The 23840-nt window shown below is 44.8% G+C and overlaps 1 protein-coding gene across 1 annotated transcript in view; it reads left to right on the top strand.

Annotated features, from left to right (window-relative positions):
* Window positions 1-23840, top strand: part of LOC121003293 (deoxynucleoside triphosphate triphosphohydrolase SAMHD1-like) — a 92435-nt gene that overhangs the window by 9154 nt on the left and 59441 nt on the right. The window contains exons 2-3 of the mRNA XM_040435022.1: window positions 9944-10010; window positions 11059-11131. Coding sequence (XP_040290956.1) covers window positions 9944-10010; window positions 11059-11131 — 140 coding nt within the window. The remainder of the gene's footprint in view (window positions 1-9943; window positions 10011-11058; window positions 11132-23840) is intronic.

The following is a 23840-nucleotide window of genomic DNA, read 5'->3' as shown; positions in this document are numbered from 1 at the left end:
AACCCTTCCAGCCCTATTGTACTATGCATTCTGTATTAAGAATGCTATTATTTTCCCTTATAGCCATGTTATAAGGGAAAATAATAGCAATCGGGTCCCCATCCCGATCGTCTCCTAGCAATCGTGCGTGAAAATCGCACATCGCATCCGCACTTGCTTGCGATTTTCACGCAGCCCCATTCACTTCTATAGGGCCTGCGTTGCGTGGAAAATGCACAAAGAGGAGCATGCTGCGATTTTCACGCAACGCACAAGTGATGCGTGAAAATCACCGCTCGTGCACAGCCCTATAGAAATTAATGGGTCCGGATTCCGTGCGGGCGCAATGCGTTCGCATCACACATTGCACCCGCGCGGAATTGTCGCTTGAGTAAAAGGGGCCTTAGCAACCATCAGTAAAAAACGCATTGCATCCGCACCTGCTTGCGGATGCGTTGTGTTTTTCATTGAAGACCCCATTCACCTATGGGGCCAGGGCTGCGTGAAAAACGCTGAATATAGAACAGGCTGAGATTCTCACGCAATGCAGAACTGATGCGTGGGGAAAAAACGCTCATGTACACAGAGGGGCGGATTAAGTGCATGATAGGCCCGGGGCTGTCTACCAAACTTGGGCCTTTATAACATGGCTATAAGGGAAAATAATAGCATTCTTAATACAGAATGCATAGTACAATAGGGCTGGAGGGGTTAAAAAAAATAATTATTATTTAACTCGCCTTAATCCACTTGTTCTCCTCCATGTCTTTTTTATTACAATTATATGTATTTTAAATTTGGTGACAAAATTTTTCAGTTTAGGACCCAATTTGGGGTATTTTTTTTTAGTCTGAAGATGTCATATGGCCTAAGAAGAGACTGTGGCGCCCATGAAGCACCGCAGCCTCATCATACAAAAAATAAAAAAAATAAAAAAATGGAGGAGGGGGGGGGGGCCCTCCTCCTCCTCCTCCTCCATTTTATTTTTATTTTTTTGTATGAAGAGGCTGCGCTGCTTCATGGGCGCCACAGTCTCTTCTTAGGCCATATGACATCTTCAGACTAAAAAAAAATACCCCAAATTGGGTCCTAAACTGAAAAATTTAGTCACCAAATTTAAAATGCATATAATTGTAATAAAAAAAGACATGGAGGAGAATACAGCACCACATACCTCTTACATCCAGGGACATCTCCTGTCATGTAGACCTTCTCTTTCCTCTTCTCCTCCATTTGACCCAGACCACCATGGCAAATTCTTTCAGCCGCATCTCGTCTCTACAGTTTGTAACACAGACGCATTCGATTTCTCAAGTTTTCCATCAACCTCCTCATCCTGGTGTCCCCACAGCGTCATCCTGCCACCCCCAATACTGTGCCCGTTGTGCTTCCCAATGCCCCAGGTACTATACTGCTGAAAAAATAGTGACCCTAATAGACATAATTGGGGTAATTTATCAAACTGGTGTAAAGTAGAACTGGATTTCCAAAAGAGCTGTCAAATATGAAAGGTGGAATCTGATTGGCTGCTATGGGCAACTAAGCCAGTTCTGCGTTACACCAGTTTGATAAATTACCCCAAATGTCCCTATAGTGTCCACAGCAGCTATAATGTCCCCTAGAGACCCCCAGTAATAATAACACCCTATATTGTGCTCCAGGCAATAATCCCTGTATAGTGTCCCCAAAAATAATAGAATTGTCCCTACAGTGCCTCCCCAATAGCAACACCCCCATATAGTAATTTCCACCACACTGCCCCCACATAGTAATCCCCCCATAGTAATTTGCCCCCACACAGTAATTTCCCCCAAACTGCTTCCATATAGTAGTCTGCCACCCACACAGTAATGTGCTCTACACTGCCCCCACATAGTAATTTGCCCACACTGCCCCCACACAATAGTTTTCCCCACATAGTAATTTGCCCCCACATAGAAATAGAAATTACCCCCACACTGTCCCCACATGGCAATTTCCCCCCACACTGTCCCCACATGGCAATTTGCCCCCACACTGCCCCATATAGTAATTTGTCCCCACACTGCCCCCACACCGCAATTTGCCCCCACACTGCCCCCACATAGTAATTAGCCCCCACATAGTATTCCCTCCCATAATAATTTGGCCCCATACAGCCCCCACATTCCCCCCCCAATGTACTCGATTTAACTTCCCTAATATGTCCTCCTGTGTGCCCCCCCCCCCCCCCAAAGTAGTCACATAAAATAAAATAAAAATGAACAAAAAAATTAAAAGATAAATACTCACCTACTGTATGTCCAAGGCTTGCTCCCTATTGTAATCCGCCACTGTGTACACAGACCCATTGAAATGAACGGGTTAGGATTCAGTGCAGGTGCTATGCATTCAAGTCACGGATTGCACCCGCTCCGAGAACTCGCTCGTATGAAAGGGGCCTAAGGCCCCTTTCACACGAGCATGACGGATTAGGTCCGGGTGCGTTCAGTGAAACTCGCACCATTTTGTAAGAAAGTTCAGTCAGATGCAATGCGTTTTTCAGTGAAGTCCTATTCACTTCTATGGGGCCAGGGCTGCGTGAAAAACGCAGAATATTGAACATGCTGCGATTTTCACACAACGCAGAAGAGATGCGTGAAAAACAACACTCATATACACAGATCCATTGAAATGAATGGGTCAGGATTCAGTGCAGGTGCAATGCGTTCGCCTCACGCATTGAACCCATGCGGAAAACTCGCTCGTGTGAAAGGGGCCTAAGGCCCCTTGCAGACGAGCGTGTCCGGATTATGCTGCCACCCGTTTTTGTTTTGTTTTTAAACATCGCTCTGGTGTCCCGCTGCGCCCTCCTGAAGTTTTTGCGCTCAGTATGTAAATACTGAGTATCGAAACAGGGAGGAGGAGACATCAGGGTCTTTCAATGGGCGTCTCCTTCTACCTGGCTGTGCCGCGATCCAATCACATCGGAGAGAGTGTCACAGCCAGGACGGTATGCAATATTATGGGGCAATTAAAAAATACTACTTTTCTTGCAAAAATAAATCCTCGTAAAAATAACAAAGTTATGGCTCCAGGAAGTCGGGGAGGAAAAATTAAAACCCAAGCACTAAAAATCCTCTGGGACTCTACAGGTTGACAGGCACCAGCCAGAAAAACATCATAAAAAAAAAAACAACTTACAAATGACAAACCATAAGGGCCAAATAATAAATGTGAAGCCAGCAAAACTTGCTAAAATTTCAGCGGCCAGGGAAATATGTGAGTATCCAAGTGTGGGGGAATAAACCTATGAAGAAGACACAAGGGATTGCTGTCCTTGGATAGACCATTAGTACCCCTGTCATCGCTAGCATCGGCCAGTGGGTTAAGTGATTGGCTCCATTGTGGGCCTTACGTTTATCTTCTCTTTAGCAGCCCATTTAATATATTGGCCATTGTCCCCCTCTCTATTTACAGGTTCAATGAAAACCCCGGGGTGGGGGGGGGGGGGGCCGGGGGGGACCAATGCGTAGGGTTTGCATGAGGTTTACCAGGGGCAGGTTCCAGTGCAGGGTCTTGTTATTGGTGACATGGATTATCTGGCTGGTGCCTGGCTGTTTTCATCTTGACAATTAAAGGTTAAGTGCATGGGCACATAAAACTTGGCGATGGCATGGTTGTCAGATATATTGATTTATCAAATCAACCATCAGCGATATGTGTTTGAAACATAGAATATTTTTTTTGTGAGACAACCCATTTAAAGCAGTGCGTCAGAGACCCGTGTGCATTAGTAGTGGCTTCTGCAGTTAGGAACACAGGGCATGAAGCAGATCTGTCATCTTAACGGGGGTATTCCCATCTCAGACAATGGAGGCCTATCACTAGGATATGCCCCCATTGTCTGATAGGTGCGGGTCTCTAAAACAAAGCTGGCAAAGTTGTGGCTGGCAGTGCCGGGTCTGGCCACCACCAATTGTTCCTACTGGTCTTGCTGAAAATAGGCGAGCGGCACACTCTGTTATTTTCGGAATCCCCGCCGCAGCCCCATAGAAATGAATGGTAGCGCACCGCGGCTATTTTCGGCAGCCCCATAGAAATTAATGGAGGGCATCCGCGCAGTGCACTCTCATTTACTTTGCCAGCTGAGGTGGCAGAGGTGGGACTTGCACCTATCAGACAATGGGGTCGTATCCTAGTGATATGCCCCCATTGTCTGAGATGGGAAAACCCCTTTAATATACTGTTAAGGGCATAGTAAACTGTATGATATTCTGGTGAATTATCAGGAACAAATGCTCTCCTAGTAATTGCCCTGTATAATTGTGCCACCGATTAGCTGATCCATGAGCAGTCGGCTGATTTGCATTTTTCTTTCTTTCTTTTTTTTTTTTTTTTTTTCTATTGGATTTTTCATAATAAAACATCCAAAATAAAAACTTTCATGCATTGAAATTCTACATGGTGAGGGTCTAGTATTAGGAATGAAGTGCCATGATAAACATATCAATCCTTCCCTAGGGTACATTCACACTTGCGGCAGAGTGATCCGGAACTGCCTGCCGCATCCTCCGTCAAAAACGTATGCCAACTGATGGCATTTGTAAGATTGATCACGATCCTGATCCGTCTCACAAATGCATTGAAATGCCGGATCCGTAAGTAGAAGAAATATTCTGCCCGCTAGAGCCAAGTAACATTGTATGTGGACAGATGTCTGAGAGTAATGGAGGAGGGGGCAGAGACCTGTAAGTACTGTTCTAATGCTACTCCAGGGGTCGGTCCAGCTAAAGAGCTGTCTCTCCAAGCTTGCCATGTAGATTGGGATTTCTCCACAGACAGCACACGTCCCCATTCATTTTAATGCGTGTAGTCGCACATCCGTGTTTTAGCACGGATGCATGTTCTATTTTGTCCTTGTTCAGTGATCCATCACGCAGATTGTATTCTATGGGTCCGTGAAAACCACGGATGCTGTTGCTTTACTAGCGGGCAAGTCCGGAGCAGAAATAAGCTCTTGTTCAGAGTATTGGTTTATGAGTGCTATCCCTTCAGAGCTAGATGGTGTGTAGGCTTGTTTCTAATGTCTAGCTATAACTTTCCAGGTAGCAGTCAAAGTATGGTTCCAGATCCATCCACAGCCAGGGGCAATAGTAGAAATGTCTATCCCTAAGGGCTCATGCACACGACTGTTGTTGTTTTTGCGGTCCATTTTTCTCTGATTTAAATCCTCTTCCGTTCCGTTATTGCACAAAACATATCCGTATGGTTTCCGTATCTGATCGGTTTTTTTTGCGGATCGGATAAAGAAACAGTAACTTATTAATCGCCAAACACATGAGCAATATGGGCTGGGCATAGCATTTCTACAGTATGGATCTGCAAAATACGGATGACATTCGGATGTGTTCCGTGTGCATTCCGTATTTTTTGCGGACCCATTGACTTGAATGGGGCCTCGGACCGTGATTTGCGGACAATAGGACATGCACTACTTTTTTGCGGAATGACCATACGGACAAACGGAATGCACACGGAGTAAATTCTGTATTTTCTACTGCCCCATTGAAGTGAATGGTTCCGCATACGGTCCGCAAAAAGAACGTAAGCGGAAAGAAAATATGTTCGTGTGCATGAGCTCTAAAACAGCTAAGGCTACTTTCACATCAACTTTTTTATTCAGGATCTGAAAGCCTGAATAAAACAATTCCGTTTCATTTAATGCATCCGGATGCATCTGTTTCGTCCAGATCCGGTTGTATTAAATAGACATTGAACAAACCGGTCAAATCATTGTAAGCCAACGGATGCCGGATCTGTTTTTTTTTTCGGTAACGGCCCCATTGACTTACATTGATTTTCATGCCGGTTCCGGTTTGTTCAGTTTCGCAGACCAGACACAAATGCAATAAATGGGGGCAAAACTGAACCATTTTGATCCTCTGGCGGATCTCAAAACCGGAAACCAAAAACGCTGATGGGAAAGTAGCCTAATTCAAGTAAGAGAACTGGTAGGGAGATGATCGACAATTTGGACATCAGAGAATTGTGTCCACAACGGGGAAATAAAAGGGCCTTACCACCTCTTATTTGCATTTTTCACGATTTTATCAGCATCACATCTCCCTTTGTAATCAGGGATGTGCTGCCAGTAATCGTTAGAACTGAATGGAGGAAGAGTGACTGCAGTAGTCATCATTCCTCCCATGTTCACTTTGCATCGACCTACGTGTTTACCGTTGATCGGCGCTCGTCCTTCAGTGTACTAGGACGCTTAGAGTTCACGGATATCGGATTCGGAGTCTTCTCTTTGTGCTGACAGCACTTTATTCAGACTAGCAGCAGAATACAAACAGATGCAGATGGTTACAAAGATCGAATACGGAAGGGTGCAGCCCCATCCTCTTTTAGGGTACTTTCACACTAGCGTTATTCTTTTCCGGTATTAAAATCCGGTAAAGGCTCTCAATACCGGAAAGAAATGTTTCCGTTTTGTCCCAATGCATTCTGAATGGAAAGCAATCCGTTCAGTATGCAATAGGATGTCTTCCGTTCCTTGTACCGTATTGGACCGGACAAACTACCGCAGCATGCTGCAGTATTTTTTCCGGCCAGAATTCTGGAACACTACTGCACTTGCCGGATCCGGCATTAATTTCCATTGAAATGTATTAATGCCGGATCCAGTACTAAGTGTTCCGGGAAATTGCCGGATCCGGTTTTCCGGTCTGCGTATGCGCAGTTCTTTCTAGCTTTGAAAAAATTTAATACGGATCCGTTATTCCGGATGATACCGTAAAGACGGATCCAGCATTTTAATGAATAAGTGTAAATTGATCTGGAAAAAAAAAAAATCCGTTTGCATATGGATTTCCGGATCCGGCAGGCAGTTCCGGCAACAGAATGATCTGTCGGATTCAAACAACGCTAGTGTGAAAGTACCCTTAGTAGGGACTTTTTATACTAGCAACATGATGATATGACAAATGCTCACTACTAATGGTAGATTCAATGCAAGTTTCCTTTCCTATTTGCAACAGTTCTCATGACCTGTTAAGAGGTAAAGTTATTAACCCTCGAGAGGATCACACATTAGAAATCCACATTTGAGAATAGTCTAAAACTAGGACTTCCTTTTCTCTATGGACCAAAGCAGTTGGTGTATGAAATTCTTCCATGGCATTAGATTTTTAATTCTTTCAAGGCTTGCGCCATACATGTAGGATGCAATTCAGGGCATTAAAGATGGCGCCCATTCAGGAGCTGAGCAACTGCCATAGACTCTAGGTGCCTGTATTACACCGCAGACACCCGGAGGTAGGGTCTGTGATTGGACAAAACGCCGATTACGGACAGTTAAAGGGGTTGTGTTTCAGGTACATATCAATGACCTATCCTCTGGATAGGTCATCAATATCTGGTCATTGGGGGTTTTGACACTCCCGCCGATCATCTGTTTGAAGAGGAGGCGGCGCTTGTGTGAGCACTGCTTCCTTATCACGATTCCACTGCACATCGTTTCACTTGCAGCGAGTGCTCAGAGTAATTAAAAGTGCTTATTCCATTCATTGAATTTGACGCGCACTTGTAATTATACTGCGCTGCCAAGATGAGAGAGCGTAATCTTCCACAAGCGCCACTTCCTCTTCAAAGTTGTTTCGTGGGGGTGCTCGGAGTCGGTCCATACTGATGACCTGTTCCAAGGATAGGTCATTAATGTTTACCCCCACAGCACAACCTCTTTACCCCCTCAGGTGCCATGGCATCTTTGTGGTCTTTTCCTGAGGTAGCTGTGCTCTCTGGGACCAAGTGGCTCTCCCCGTACCGAGACTGAGAAAGCCCTTTAGTTACTATGGCAGCCTTGGCTCTGAGGCCAGCCATAGTGCAGTTCACACAGTGAATCTCTTTATCCTGTTAAATCATTGCAGTCTGTGGAAGATCAGATTTTAAAGTCCCTTAAGGGGAAATTACGTGTAAAAAAAATAAACCCCAAACCAATTACATAACCCCCACAAAAAGAAATAAACCTATACTGGGTAACTATCTTTATTAGTTTACCATGAAATATTAAATGGCTAAAATATTACAACAACGGCAGCACATATAAAAAGGAGGCAACAGTGGTCTGTATCTGATAACTTTGTAGGGTATACTTGGTTTGCTCATATGTTTTTCTATGTGCAATCACTTTTAAATTTTCTATATATAGTTGCTATTATCTATCACACTTGGGACGTGTAGTTTTTGGTCCTGCTAGAACTCGGCACTTTACCGAATACTTTATACCCATTAGCTGCACAATAGATTTGATGGTTATAATAGACGTTGTAAGCCCTATTGATACATATATTACCAGACCACTGTTACCTCCTTTTTTTTTTATTTTTAATATGTGCTGCCGTTGTTGTAATATTTTAGCCATTTAATATTTTATGTTAAACTGTCTATTAGGCCTGCACAATATATCGCCCAATAAATCGCCATATCGCAATCGCCAATTGGCCGACCCAAAAATCCTGCAATTGTATTACCATATTTTTCGCTTTATAAGACAAACTTTTTTCCCCCCAAAAGTGGGGGGGGGGGGGAAATGGCAGTGCGTCTTATAATGCGATGGTTGACTTTTTACGTGGATGACACGGATGTATCGCTGGCCGCTATGCTGCACAGCGCAGCCGGCGATACATCAGTTACAGTGTGGGGAGGGAGGAGGGGCTGGAGGCAAGTCGTTATTTTAATGAACAAATGTTCTTCTATTTATTCTATTTTATTTATCTGTTCTGTGCAGTGCTATTATAGGGCTTCTCTCACCCCCAAAACTCATTTTTCATTTTTGGGCATATTAAAATCCTTATTGGATGACTATTCCCTATATAGGGCTCTTACCTTGTTCTGTGTCTTCGTTTCATTAAAAATCGAGCTTTTAAAATGTGCAAATGACTTCACTACCAGCAAGTAGGGCGTCTACTTGCTGGTAGCCGCCGCATCCTCCTTTTATAAAGCCGCCCCCTTCTCCTGTTGTTTGACAGGGCCAGTGAGCGCTCTCCTCCTCCGGCTGGCCCTGTCAGCATTTCAAATCCCGCGCCTGCGCCTTACGCCGGCGCAGGCACTCTGAGAGAAGGACGCTCGCTTCCTCAGCACTCCCTCAGTGAAGGAGGATGCGGCTGCTACCATCAAGTAGACACCCTACTTGCTGGTAGTGAAGTCATTTGCATATTTTAAAAGCTCGCTTTTTTTAATGAAACTAAGCCACAGACAAAGGTAAGAGCCCAATATAGGGAATAGTCGTTCAATAAGGATTTTAATATGCCCAAAAATGAAAAATGAGTTTTGGGGGTGACAGAAGCCCTTTAAGAAAATGGCAAGTTTTGTATTTTGTACTTTTGCAGTAATGCTAATATGTTGATTAATTTAGAAAAAGATGTTTTATTTTGAAAAACACTGTGCATTTCAGTTCTTGAGTTAAGCATAACTACATTTCAGCATTATCAGTAATTTCTGTGTGCTTTTGCCTTGAAAATCCAAGCAAATAGACCTCTAGCACAATTCCCTTTAAAATATTGCATCGCATATCGTTATCGCAATCGCACAAAATTCCCATATTGTGCAGCCCTACTGTCTATTGTGTCTATGGCCCATGGGGCCCCCATAAAGCAATTTTTCTTAGTGCTTTGTAAATGCTGTTAACAACCGCTCAGGCAGGATGGCCGCCCCCCATAGTCATGTTCAGGAAATAGAACAAAAAAATATGTAATCAGAAAATGAAGAGATTTAAAAAAGAAAAAGGTCATTTGTTGCTATCCGGTTTCAACTGGCAAAAAACATTTTTGGTGACCCGTTTCCTTTATCTCTATGACAAGGCCTCACAACATAAAATAGTGTCAGATGCTAATTTCTGCTTTGTAGTTTGTATAAAGATCCTTTTATTCATTTATTCATCTTTATTTAGGCATTTTTTCCCCAAATAATTTTTATTTTATTTTTTTGTGTGTGCCTCTTTTAGAAAATCAAGTAACGGGAAAAAATCTTCCGTACCTCACAGAAGACCATCTGAAAGAAATGAACGTCAGGTAAGCTTAGTTACTGCTTCTTTTGTTATTAAAGGGTTAGTCCTATCTGAGATAATAGGGGCATATCGCTAGGATATGCCCCCATTGTCTGATAGGTGCGGGTCCCATCTCTGGGACCCGCATCTACACAGAGAACTGAGCGGGGAAGGTGGTGGCCGGACCTAAGCGAAATCCCCAATAGTAGTGAATGGGAGCACACCGCGCTTGTGCGGCAGCCGCTCCCATTCATTTATATGGGGCCGACGGAAATGGCTCGGCTATTTTTGGTGGCCCCATAAAAATGAATAGAGGGCGGCTGCCCATGCCTGTCTGAGATGGGAAAACCCTTTAATCTTTTGATCATGCTCCATTTTGTCTTATTAAATTAATAGTTGGAATTTGTCACCGCTGAGACTGATCCGAACATGGGCGACCCTACATGTCACCGTTCGTTGAAATCTGCAGAGATTGGGAGATGCCGTTCTTTGAGATACTTGTTTTTAGTGATTTCTTCCAGCCTTTAAAGCCAGCTTCCTCCGAACTGGGTGACCTATGCCATTGTATAGCCATGTGTTGCCACAAAATTCCATGGCCATTGTTATATTGGTCCACAACAGTTTGAATACCTAGTATATTTATGAAAGGAATGGTTTTATCCTGTGATCTGGGATCGTCTTATAATTCACACTTTGCAAGTTTTATGTATCAGAGATAATGGGGGAGATTTATCAAAACTGGTGCAAAGATAACATGGCTTAGTTGCCCCTAGCAACCAATCAGATTCCACCTTTCATTTCATTCAGAGCTGCTTTAAAAAAATGAAAGATGGAATCTGGTTGCTAGGGGCAACTAAGCCAGTTTTCCTTTGCATCAGTTTTGATAAATATTTCCCGATGTGCAACAGTTTCTTCGTCAGCAGTTCAGTCACATTTGACTGTTTTTACGGTCAGAAACATTGGAACTTTAGCGGACCTCCAGTGAGTGCTTGGATCAGTTGTATGGATGTGTTTTGCTTTTTTTTTTTCTCCCTCGTTTGTTTCTTTAACGCTTTTTTTCCACTCTCCACCAGTCCTGTAGGAAAAAGATTGGATGTGGCCCGTAGTTTACATCTGCTGTGTCACAGCCACAGTCCCGAGATGAAGGTACGTCATTATAGTGCTGCTTCAGTGCAGGTCAGATAAAGAGTTTTTCCACCCAAAATTTCTCAACATAAATGAGGAAACGTATGGATGTGATCTGTCGTAATTGGAGAAATTGTTAATGTTCATACCAATGCACTTTCTGAAGCTTCTCGAGACCGTTCCTCTGACAAACACTATTGACATGATTGGCTATCAGGAAGTGGCCTATTGTTTAAATCACATTTTTATGTTAAATATATATAACAAAAAGGGCAGCACTCCAGAAAGTAAAAAATGAAAAATTCTTTATTTACCCATATGGGACAAGCGACGTTTCGGCTCAGTATGTGAGCCTTTCTCAAGCTTGAGAAAGGCTCACATACTGAGCCGAAACGTCGCTTGTCCCATATGGGTAAATAAAGAATTTTTCATTTTTTACTTTCTGGAGTGCTGCCCTTTTTGTTATTTTTTATCTATCTGGATTGGCTTATATCCACACTGGGCCAGCTGCACCCGCTTTTATTCCATTGACGGTGCTGCCACTGAACTTTTTGTTTCTATATACATACATACATACATACATACATATATATGCCGCGATTGGACAGCGCTACAGCCAGGGAGAAGGAACGCCCATTGAGAAAAAGGGCGGTCTCCTCCCCATCGCTCCGATGCTAGAAATTAGCATACAGAGCTGGAGAAAATACCGGGGGCCACAGCAGGCAAACGGAGCTGCTCCCAGGAATAATAGTAAGTGCAGTGAGATCCCTGGGCGCTGTGCTACATATCCTGATAGTTAGTTTACAATGTTTGGACCCATGAAAGGTCCTCTTTAAATCTCTGCTGTTTCTGATTTCAGTTGTACAGTCGTGGCCAAAAGTTTTGAGAATGACACAAATATTAGTTTTCACAAAGTTTGGTGCTAAATTGCTTTTAGATCTTTGTTTCAGTTGTTTCTGTGATGTAGTGAAATATAATTACACGCACTTCATACGTTTCAAAGGCTTTTATCGACAATTACATGACATTTATGCAAAGAGTCAGTATTTGCAGTGTTGGCCCTTCTTTTTCAGGACCTCTGCAATTCGACTGGGCATGCTCTCAATCAACTTCTGGGCCAATTCCTGACTGATAGCAACCCATTCTTTCATAATCACTTCTTGGCGTTTGTCAGAATTAGTGGGTTTTTGTTTGTCCACCCGCCTCTTGAGGATTGACCACAAGTTCTTAATGGGATTAAGATCTGGGGAGTTTCCAGGCCATGGACCCAAAATGTCAACGTTTTGGTCCCCGAGCCACTTAGTTATCACTTTTGCATTATGGCACGGTGCTCCATCGTGCTGGAAAATGCATTGTTCTTCACCAAACTGTTGGATTGTTGGAAGAAGTTGCTGTTGGAGGGTGTTTTGGTACCATTCTTTATTCATGGCTGTGTTTTTGGGCAAAATTGTGAGTGAGCCCACTCCCTTGGATGAGAAGCAACCCCACACATGAATGGTCTCAGGATGCTTTACTGTTGCCATGACACAGGACTGATGGTAGCGCTCACCTTTTCTTCTCCGGACAAGCCTTTTTCCAGATCCCCCAAACAATCGGAAAGAGGCTCCATCGGAGAATATGACTTTGCCCCAGTCCTCAGCAGTCCATTCACCATACTTTCTGCAGAAGATCAATCTGTCCCTGATGTTTTTTTTTGGAGAGAAGTGGCTTCTTTGCTGCCCTTCTTGACACCAGGCCATCTTCCAAAAGTCTTTGCCTCACTGTGCGTGCAGATGGGCTCACACCTGCCTGCTGCCATTCCTGAGCAAGCTCTGCACTGGTGGCACTCCGATCCCGCATCTGAATCCTCTTTAGGAAACGATCCTGACGCTTGCTGGACTTTCTTGGACGCCCTGAAGCCTTCTTAACAAGAATTGAACCTCTTTCCTTGAAGTTCTTGATGGTCCTATAAATTGTTGATTGAGGTGCAATCTTAGTAGCCACAATATCCTTGCCTGTGAAGCCATTTTTATGCAACGCAATGATGGCTGCACGCGTTTCTTTGCAGGTCACCATGGTTAACAATGGAAGAACAATGATTTCAAGCATCACCCTCCTTTTAACATGTCAAGTCTGCCATTTTAACCCAATCAGCCTGACCTAATGATCTCCAGCCTTGTGCTAGTCAACATTCTCACCTGAGTTAACAAGATGATTACTGAAATGATCTCAGCAGGTCCTTCAATGACAGCAATGAAATGCAGTGGAAAGATTTTTTTGGGATTAAGTTAATTTTCATGGCAAAGGAGGACTATGCAATTCATCTGATCACTCTTCATAACATTCTGGAGTATATGCAAATTGCTATTATAAAAACTTAAGCAGCAACTTTTCCAATTTCCAATATTTATGTAATTCTCAAAACTTTTGGCCACGACTGTAACATAGAAACATAGAATGTGTCGGCAGATAAGAACCATTTGGCCCATCTAGTCTGCCCAATATACTGTACATGGGGAGGTGTTATCAGTAAGTGATAGCATTCGCTGTGTAAGTGTGTATACAGAGATAGCTGTCAGTCACTTATAGCTGTACACAGAGGAGGTGTTATCAATGATAGCATTATCTGTGTAAGTGTGTATACAAAGATAGCTGTCATTGACAGCTGTATACAGGGGAGATGTTATCAATGATTGATAGCATTATCTTTGTAATTGTGTGTTCAGAGATAGCTGTCAGTCACTGATAATTGTACGCTAGGATGGTCTTAGCTTCATAGAGTTAAATGTATAAATCACAAGTTTTACTGAATTATTTCCCATAAAACAATACATCAATATGCTACCCTTGTTCTTTAACATGGTGCCTGCCAATTGCACAGCATTTTGTGGTGACATGTCCTCTCTAAGGATAGTAGTCAGTTTGGAAAATACAGAATTTTCTTTCTTTTTTTTTATTATTATTATTTTTATTTATTTATTTATTTATTTATTTATTTTTTATCACCTTCCTGATATTCTCCTTTAAAGATGGCGTCCTCTCCGGAGCAGAGTGGGCACCATAGCCGGTAGGTGCCTGCTGTTTTACACAGCAGACACCTGGAACTAATGTCTGTTAACGGCGAAGCACTGATCAGATATTTAACCCCTCCAGATGCCATGATCAATTGTGACCACTGCATCTGAGCGGATTTTACTCGGGGGAGCTGTACGTTCTCTGTGGGAGCCGGAGGCTTACTACCACTATGTTACTATGAGACTTAAAGGGGTTGGCCACTTTCTGGTTACTGTTGACCAATATTTGTGAGATGATTATATGGCTCTTGCTAGTATTCGCTTTGTTGAAATTCTGCACTATTTTCTATATTTCAGAAGGTACAGTCCCTGGTTTACAAAATCTTTTGTGCTGTTCACACAGAGTTCCTGTCCATGATGGCCGCTGATGGAGGGTCATGTGACCAGGCAGTTCACCTCCATTCAAATACAATGCACCTGCACTGAACTTCAAAGAGAACAAGTCCAGATGGCAGGTGCAGTGTATTTGAATGGAGGAGACATCACATGGAGGTGTTTTGCCTGGTCACATGACCCTCCATCAGCGTCCATCTTAAGAACAGGACCTTTGGGTGGACAACACAAAAAAACTTTGTAAACAAGGAACATGCTATATAAAATATAAATCATCTTACAAACACATTGGTCAACAGTAATCCGAAAGTGTCCAACCCCTTTAATATAAGTGGAAAAAGTAAAAATTTTTTATATTATATAAAAATAAAAAATAGAGCAGCACTCCGGTATAGTGAAAAAAGAAAACTGTTTATTCACCCAGTGGTGACGCGACGTTTCGGCTCCAACATAAAGCCTTTCTCAAGCCTCAGTGTGAAACAACTGAAAATATGTCATATTTTAGGTTCTTCAAAGTAGCCACCTTTTGCTTTGATTACTGCTTTGCACACTCTTGGCATTCTCTTGATGAGCTTCAAGAGGTTGTCCCCTGAAATGGCTTTCACTTCACAGGTGTGCCCTGTCAGGTTTAATAAGTGGGATTTCTTGCCTTATAAATGGGGTTGGGACCATCAGTGGCGTTGAGGAGAAGTCAGGTGGATACACAGCTGATAGTCCTACTGAATAGACTGTTAGAATTTGTATTATGGCAAGAAAAAAGCAGCTAAGTAAAGAAAAACGAGTGGCCATCATTACTTTAAGAAATGAAGGTCAGTCAATCAGCCGAAAAATTGGGAAAACTTTGAAAGTAAGGGCTATTTGACCATGAAGGAGAGTGATGGGGTGCTGCGCCAGATGACCTGGCCTCAACAGTCACCGGACCTGAACCCAATCGAGATGGCTTGGGGTGAGCTGGACCGCAGAGTAAAGGCAAAAGGGCCAACAAGTGCTAAGCATCTCTGGGAACTCCTTCAAGACTGTTGGAAGACCATTTCAGGGGACTACCTATTGAAGCTCATCAAGAGAATGCCAAGAGTGTGCAAAGCAGTAATCAAAGCAAAAGGTGGCTACTTTGAAGAACCTAGAATATTACATATTTTCAGTTGTTTCACACTTGTTTGTTATGTATATAATTCCACATGTGTTAATTCATAGTTTTGATGCCTTCATAGTCATGAAAATAAAGAAAACTCTTTGAATGAGAAGGTGTGTCCAAACTAATATATATATATATAAGGCCTGCACAATATATCGCCAAAGCAATCGCAATAAATCGCCATATCGCAATCGCCGATTGGCTGACCCAAAAATGCTGCAATTGTATTACCATATTTTTCGCTTTATAAGACTAACTTTTTCTCGCTGGTATCATTGGGGGACACAGGACCGTGGGTATAGCTTGCTGCTGCCACTAGGAGGAGACACTAGGCTGAAAAGTGATAACTCCTCCCCTGCAGGCTATACCCCCTCCAGCCTGGAGAGAGCATATCAGTTTTTAGCTTAGTGTCGTAGGAGGCAGACCTCCCTGCTTAGCAGGGTGGCCTTTTTTGATTTTCTTAATTTAGTTTTTTTGCACAGATTTCCTGGATGGGGCACAGGAACGCTTGCGTCCCTGTCTCCCTGGGAGGCTGGCCGGTGTTGCTTGTTCCACCGCCCTGCCTCCCCCAAGAAGACAAAGTGGACCAGGGCAGCCTCGCTCCCCTGCTTCCCGCCAGCAAGAGGGCCACCTCCTCTCCAGCCCTTCTCTGCCCGGACCCCTGATGCCTGGTGCCAGCGGTCGTGGGGTGGCCCTGCTGGACAAGACTAAGGGTGAAGACCACAGATGAAGACAGGTGAGTATTACTGTCCCTCCCTGTCCCCCTCACACCATGGCCCTTTATTTAAGGAGGCTGAAAATCCTCCACCAGTCGCCGCATATCACCTCATTGAGGTAATGAGGGGTTAATCCCAAACCTGGCGGCGGCATTTTAGATTTCCCTCTACACCCCCCTCCGTTCTAACGTGGCTCATATCGGGCAGGGGACACTCAGTAACTGGCGCCGCTGCGCTCCATTCGTGCCCCTTGTTCTCAGACCGACCGGGCGGGCTCCCGGCCGGTCAAACACCATACCTTTGGCATGTATAATCTTGGCGCCTGTTAGTGCCGTTCCGGATCCGGAAGCACCGGCGGATACGGCGGCCGGAGATCCCAGTCGGCCGGGCACCACAAATCTAGGCCCCGGCTTCATTCGGGCCTTCCGGTTTCTTCCGGCCACGCTGTTGTCTTCTCCCGGCCCACGGGGCGGGCTTCCGCGGCCAGTGGGCATAGGCGGCCTCATTCTTGCACCGATCCAGGTACCGTTGTATTCGGCTGGCGGTGCGTTTCGGTCGGCCTGCATAAAACTCTAGTTCCCTGCTTTGCGGCCTTCTAGGCCGCAACTTCCACCCTCAAGTATGGAGGGGCGGATCCATTCTCTGGCACAAATTCTCCTCTGGAGCCAGCTGGCTCCGCCCCGGTCCTTGGACAGTTTAACCCTTCCTAATCCAGTGACCAGATTACACTTACCCTGGGTCTCTATCTGCAGGCACGATGTGCCTTAATATTGCAGTATGCAGCCTTTCCTGCCCCTTGTCCATTTGAGGTTAGGTCCTCACCCGGTTAAATAATAAAAAAAAATATATATAAATATAAATGTGTATATATATATCTATATATATATTATATATATATATTATATACATACATACTTACATATAATATATACATACATACTTACATATTTATTATTTTATTTTATTTTTTAAATAAAGAAGTGCGCCCATACAGGCCTGCCCTCCTTTCCCAATCCGCCCTCCGGGGCCGTTTGGTTGATAATGCTCCAACTGCGCAAAATCCAGTGGAGTACATCTAAAGGATTCCCAATCCTCCTTATGGGCAGTTTGATTGATGGTGCTCCACCTGGGCAAAGCCAGTGGAGTACGTCTGAAGGGTTCCCAATCCGCCCTCCGGGGCCGTTTGGGTGAGAAGAATCCAGTGGAGTACATCTGAGGATTCCCATTCCGCCCTCTGGGCCGTTTGGTTGATAATGCTCCAACTGCGTAAATCCAGTGGAGTACATCCGAAGGATCCCCAATCCGCCCGCTGAGGCCGGTTGGTTGATTATGCTCCAACTGCGCAAATCCAGTGGAGTACATCTGCAGGATTCCCAATCCGCCCTCCGGGCCGTTTGGTTGATAATACTCCAACTGCGTAAATCCGGTGGAGTGCATCCGAAGGATCCCCATTCCACCCGCTGAAACCGTTTGGTTGATAATGCTTCACTTGTGTAAATCCAGTGGGGTTCATCTGAAGGATCCCAATCTGTCCTCTGAGGCCGGTTTGGTTGATAATACTACAACTGCACAAATATCCAACTGCGCAAATCCAGTTGAGGACAACTGAAACTTCCCATCCACCCTTCGGGGGCGTCTGTTTGATGTTTCTCCTCCTGCGCAACACAGCGGAGGACCTCTGGGGTCGTTTGGTTAATAGAGCACCGTCTGCGCAATCCGGTCAGCAGACCTTTAGTTCCATTCCACCTACGGGTAGTTTGGTTCTTATGTCAACACCGCCACAGCCTGCAACAGCCATGGGCTAGAGGCTGAGAGGTGCAACTGCACACGAGCGGGCCGAAGCAGGACAGTTATTCGGACTCTGACATGAATCCGGATCATTTTTCCAAGATTACGTCCGTGCTAGCCGGTTTTTGGTGTATGCATTAAGTGCTTAATTGGGTATTACCTCCTTCCTGAGGTGGACTGACCGCACTAGCATTGGTCTCAATGCCAGCCATAGGTGCCCCTCGTTCTGTGAGTGGCGGAATTGAAGTTCCACTGGGCTCAGTATCGTCAGCATACATTAACCTTTTGTATAGGTGGCATTATGGCATTCTCACTGCTGTCGCAGTTTTACGTACGCATTACCTCCTTACTGGGCTGGGATAATGGCACTTCCCACAGAGTACAGAACACGTCATATGACAAGTTCCTGCTAGGTGCGTTACCCCCTTCGAGGTGTGATGTATTTGCACTACCTCTGGTTACAGTACTTACTGGATATGTTACTCCCGACCATAGGTAAAGTGTTTGCACTGCCACTGGGCGCAGTGCTTACCGTAGGTTTTTCCCCCTGCATTGAGTGGGTAATTACACTTCCATAGATTGCGGTTCTGACTATTGCGCTACCCCCTTCCCTAACCGGGGGTTTGCGCTACCATTGGTGCTATTCCATCTCTCATTTGGCCATCACATACTTCCTATGGCATTACCCGCTACAAACGATCGATTAACGGGGGAATCACTATGCATCTCTGCATGCAGTATTTCAACTACGCCACGTCTCTAGATGACTCGGCTGCCTTCACAGGTGGTCCTTGGCAACAGTCGGTACCGCTGGTGCCTGATCTTCTCCATCTAGTGGTATATGGATGCTGACACTGGATACTAGGGATACTCCCATATTGTATCCCTCTTTTCTTCATGCACTTATTGAAGACACAAAAATGTCGGCCTTTTGTGCTCTCAGGGGAGTCATCCAGCCTTATGCGTCCTAGAGACTCCCCATCCCCATGAGCCTCCACCGTTCAGGTCAGTTACACTGCACAGAGTGCTGTGATCAAGATCCAGCAAGCAGAATATTCCACCGACTCCGGATGCTTCGTCCACCACTGATCCTTATTTAGGTGAGGGTGTTATGCTGGCACTCCGCAGTGACTACTACAAGTCTTCTCCTTCGCAGGGTAGTCTTCACGCTAGGGCCAGATGCTCCTAATTGCTGTAGCGGGACAGCCCCCCTCAAGTAGGGGTTCTACCCTGGTACTACTTCGGCAGTTGCTCCTGTTCAGTGCCCTTTTCAGGTGGAGGGTTTAAGGTTAGCTCTACTAACTGGGCCAGCTTGATACCAGGACTTCTACTGGATGTCCTCAGACCTTCCCCTCATGTCCACGCTGGCGGAGCATGCGGTAGCCCCTACCGCACGAGGGGTGTTGGAGTCACCATTACATGCTAAGGTTCCTACTGCATAGTTCTTTCGTCAGGCAACAGATTCCTCTAACGCGAGAATTCAGTGACCTCTACGGTATGGCCTACTCCTCAGCTGGAGTATGGCGTGAGCATTACTCTTGGGGCTTGTATGGCCTCCCTTCAGGCGGAGTATCGCATTACCACTAGATTCTGTAGAGCGCCAGTCTCACATGGGAATGGGCTTTAGTTCTGGCCTCTTTCTGGTTTACTACCAATAAGGGTCCGTGGCTCTGACAACTGTTGTCCTTCTGTCATCGGCTCGGGCGTGGCGATGGTGTAGTTACCATGGCTGATCAGCACCTACCTTTGAGTGCGTTCTACTGGGTAGTTCAGTCCCTACGGCACTCGTCAACACTAGATTGCCGTTCGAAGCAGGACTTGGATTCTAGTAGTCATACCGTAACGCCATTGGTGCTACCTCTCTTCAGATATCAGTAATGTTTACGTCACCGCAGGCCAATGGTGGTTGTTCTTTCACTGCTCATTCCAGGGGTGGACTGAGAGCCTTCCCAAGACGGGTAGAGCGGGTGCCTGTTACGACGTCCCCCGCTAGTAGGGGTTTTGTCCCTGGAATGGATCACACTTTTCCTTTCCGATCTCTCCTCGAGTTGGATAACGGATCTCCTCATCCTTCTGTCTAGCGGACCAGTAGCCATGGGTTGTACGGCTCTGGAAGCCCATCGCTATTTTGGATGCGTTGGACGTTGTAATCAAACTTCACCCGGCAAGAGTATTTCTCTCCTCTTTGTTCCACTCATCTGCCCTTCCAGACAGCGTTGCCGCTTGGTTAAAATTCGGTCACTGACGGGGCTTCCCATCACAGGTGGTGCTCACATTGGCTTTACTTTACCTTTCTCGCGTGGTGTTGATACTTTGGCCGGCAGTGGGGCACGCCTGGCTCAGGCGTTTGTTTCTTCGTGATTCTCGGGCAGCCTCTCTCACTAGAAATCTCTCCACAAGCCTCTACGGCTATAAGGGCGTTGGTCTACCGATATTCCGCTCCCTAGGGGGCGTTCTCTTGACCAGAGGTGAATCCTGCGGACTTGGCCTTTTTAGTTCTACTTCCACAGCTACGGCCAGGAGCCAGCTATTTTGTGGCGTTAATTTTTTATCTTTATTTTTTTCTCAGAGTTGGTACGCCTTCTGGTACGTACTTTTTTTCTTTAAGTATGAACATAGGGCAGTGTTCCGTCCAGGATCCTCTTTTTTCGCAGAAGGTGGTTGTCTTTCCACGCCCTCACAGACATGGGCTTCTCTTCTTTCTCCCTCGCATTACACAGACCGAGCTCTCCATCAGCCATGTGATTTGGCCTCTGAGCTTCCTTGTCCTTGACTAGCGCTTACAGCCGTACGGACTTCTACCAATTTTTATCCTTGGGTCGTTGTCATAGCTGACGGCCTCCAAAGGATGTTTTCCAGATAGATCCGTTAGACAGTTGCTCAGGCATTCCGCCCTCCGGGTAAGGCAACGCCCAGCGGAGTCTTGGCCCACCCGACCAGCGGTCGGTGCTTCTCGGGTCCATCTCCTTCAGGCAGTAGCTTCCCAGTGGGGAAGGCAATGTCTTGATCTTCTGGGCACACGTTCGTCAAGTCTTACCGGGTGCCTTCCTAGGCACCGGCGGATTCCGTTCCAGGCAGCAAAGTCTGCAGGCGGCAGCGAGTTACGCATCCTCGAAGGCGTTTTACTCCATGGGCATGTGATTTGTTCCCTCCCCGGGGACTGCTTTAGGACGTCCCACGGTCCTGTGTCCCCCAATGATACCAGTGAGAAAACGAGATTTTTGTGAAACTCACCTGTAAAATCTCTTTCTCGCGGGGTTCATTGGGGGACACAGCTCCCACCCAGTAATTTCTGTTTGCCGTGATTGTTGTTGGTTGCGGAGCCAGTATGGCCCCAGTTCTGGTTTGATCCGACTGGCGTTGACCAGTTTTTGTTTTTTTTCTCCTACTCCTATTGCTTGGGCACAAACTGATATGCTCTCTCCAGGCTGGAGGGGGTATAGCCTGCAGGGGAGGAGTTATCACTTTTCAGCCTAGTGTCGCCTTCTAGTGGCAGCAGCAAGCTATACCCACGGTCCTGTGTCCCCCAATGAACCCCGCGAGAAAGAGATTTTACAGGTGAGTTTCACAAAAATCTCGTTTTCCCCCCCAAAAGTGGGGGGAAAATGGCAGTGCGTCTTATAAAGCGATGGTTGACTTTTTACGTGGCTGACACGGATGTATCGCCGGCCGCTATGTTGCACAGCGCGGCCAGCGATACATCAGTTACAGTGCGGGGAGGGAGGAGGGGCTGGAGGCAAGTCATTATTTTAATGAACAAATGTTCTTCTATTTATTCTGTTTATCTGTTCTGTGCAGTGCTATTAAGAAAATGGCAAGTTTTGTATTTTGTACTTTTGCAGTAATGCAAATATGTTTAATTTAGTAAAAGATTATTTTGAAAAACACTGTGCATTTCAGTTCTTGAGTTAAGCATAACTACATTTCAGCATTATCAGTAATTTCTGTGTGCTTTTGCCTTGAAAATCCAAGCAAATAGACCTCTAGCACAATTCCCTTAAAATATTGCATCGCATATCGTTATCGCAATTTTTGGGGCCCTAATCGCAATCACACAAAATTCCCATATCGTGCAGCCCTAATATATATTATTCAAATCCCCGCCTTTCTCGTATAGTAAAAATAAACAAGAAATCTTTTGCACCACCACACATAATGAGAAAATAATCCAAATGGCCGATTCAACATTTTTTTTTCGTTGCTTCATCTCCCCAAAAAGTGTATAAAAAGTGACCAAAAAGTCATACACACTCCAAAATGGTATAAATAAAAACTACAGATCACCATGCAAAAAAAGAGCCCTTGCACAACATGTAAAAATCTGAGGATCAGAATATGGTGAAGAAAAAATACATTAGTATGTACACCTTCGGAGGCAATTTGTTTATGATTGCATTTTACTCATTTTTGGCTAAAAATAATTTTTTCAATTGGTGTTTTATTAAAAATATTGAGCAGTTAACTTTTTCTAACTGTGTGACTGGTACGTTCCCTTTTACTTTGTGCTGGTCATCTAACAAACCTTATCTCTAAACTGCTAAGAGGTCATAAACGCTTATTTAAGCCAGATTCTTATCAGTGGGAACTGAGCTATAATGAGTGTTTATAAAGTCAGAGATCAGGAGCCTGTCTGCTCCCCAAATGACGAAAAGAGAGATTCTGCTATTAGATCATGTCTGCTCTGTACAGAAAAAGGGCTCCATGTCTTTAATAAAGACCAGTTGAAAAAAATGATTTTAGGTGTACATGGCCTTTAAGTACTAAAACACAAGAAAAAAACGATATAAATGTGGTATCGTTGTAATCCTACTGACCTGGAGAAAGAGAAGATAACAGATCAGTTTTACCACATAAAGAACGCCGTAAAAATAAAACCCATAAAACTATGGTGGAATCCCATCCTATTTGGGATTTTATTTCCACCTTCCCACTACATCATTCGCTAAATTAGGCTACTTTCACATCAGCATCATCACTATAGGTTTTGAGATCTGGCAGGGGATCTCAAAACCACAGCAATATGCTTCCGTTCTATTAATACAACCGGCTGCATCCGTTCAGAGCGGATTTGGTTGTAGTATATTGAAAATTAAGAAACTGGACCCGGCACTAAAACCATTGTAAGGCCTCATGCACACGACCGTATTTTGTTTCCGCGCCCGATCCATTTTTTTGCGGATAGGATGCGGACCTATTCATTTCAATGGGTCCGCAAAAAACGCGGACAGCACACCGTGTGCTGTCCGCATCAGTATGTCCGTTCCGTTGCTCCGCAAAAAAAATAGTGCATGTCCTATTTTTTTGTAGTTTGTGGACAAGGATAGGCATTACTACAATGGATCCGCAAAAAAAAAGGATGCCATACGGAACGTCATCTGTTTTTTTTTTTTGGCGGATCCGCAATTTGCGGACTGCAAAACACATACGGTCGTGTGCATTTAGCCTAAGGGTCCATTCACACGTCCGTAAGTGTTTTGCGGATCCGCAAAACACGGACACCGCAATTTCCGGACCGCACATCAGACACTATAATAGAAAATGCCTTTTCTGGTCCGCAATTGCGGACAAGAATAGGACATGTTCTATTTTTTTTTCAGGAACGAAATTGCCGATCCCGAAAATGCGGATCCAGGAAATGTGGATTTGCATCCGTTCCAGCCCCATTGAAAGTGAATGGGTCCGCAAATTGCGGAACGAATGCGGAC

This window comes from Bufo bufo, chromosome 6, assembly GCF_905171765.1.
Source record: "Bufo bufo chromosome 6, aBufBuf1.1, whole genome shotgun sequence".
Taxonomy (NCBI): Eukaryota; Metazoa; Chordata; class Amphibia; order Anura; family Bufonidae; genus Bufo; species Bufo bufo.
Note: the sequence above shows the minus strand (reverse complement) of the source record. Positions and strands in the feature narration are given on the sequence as shown.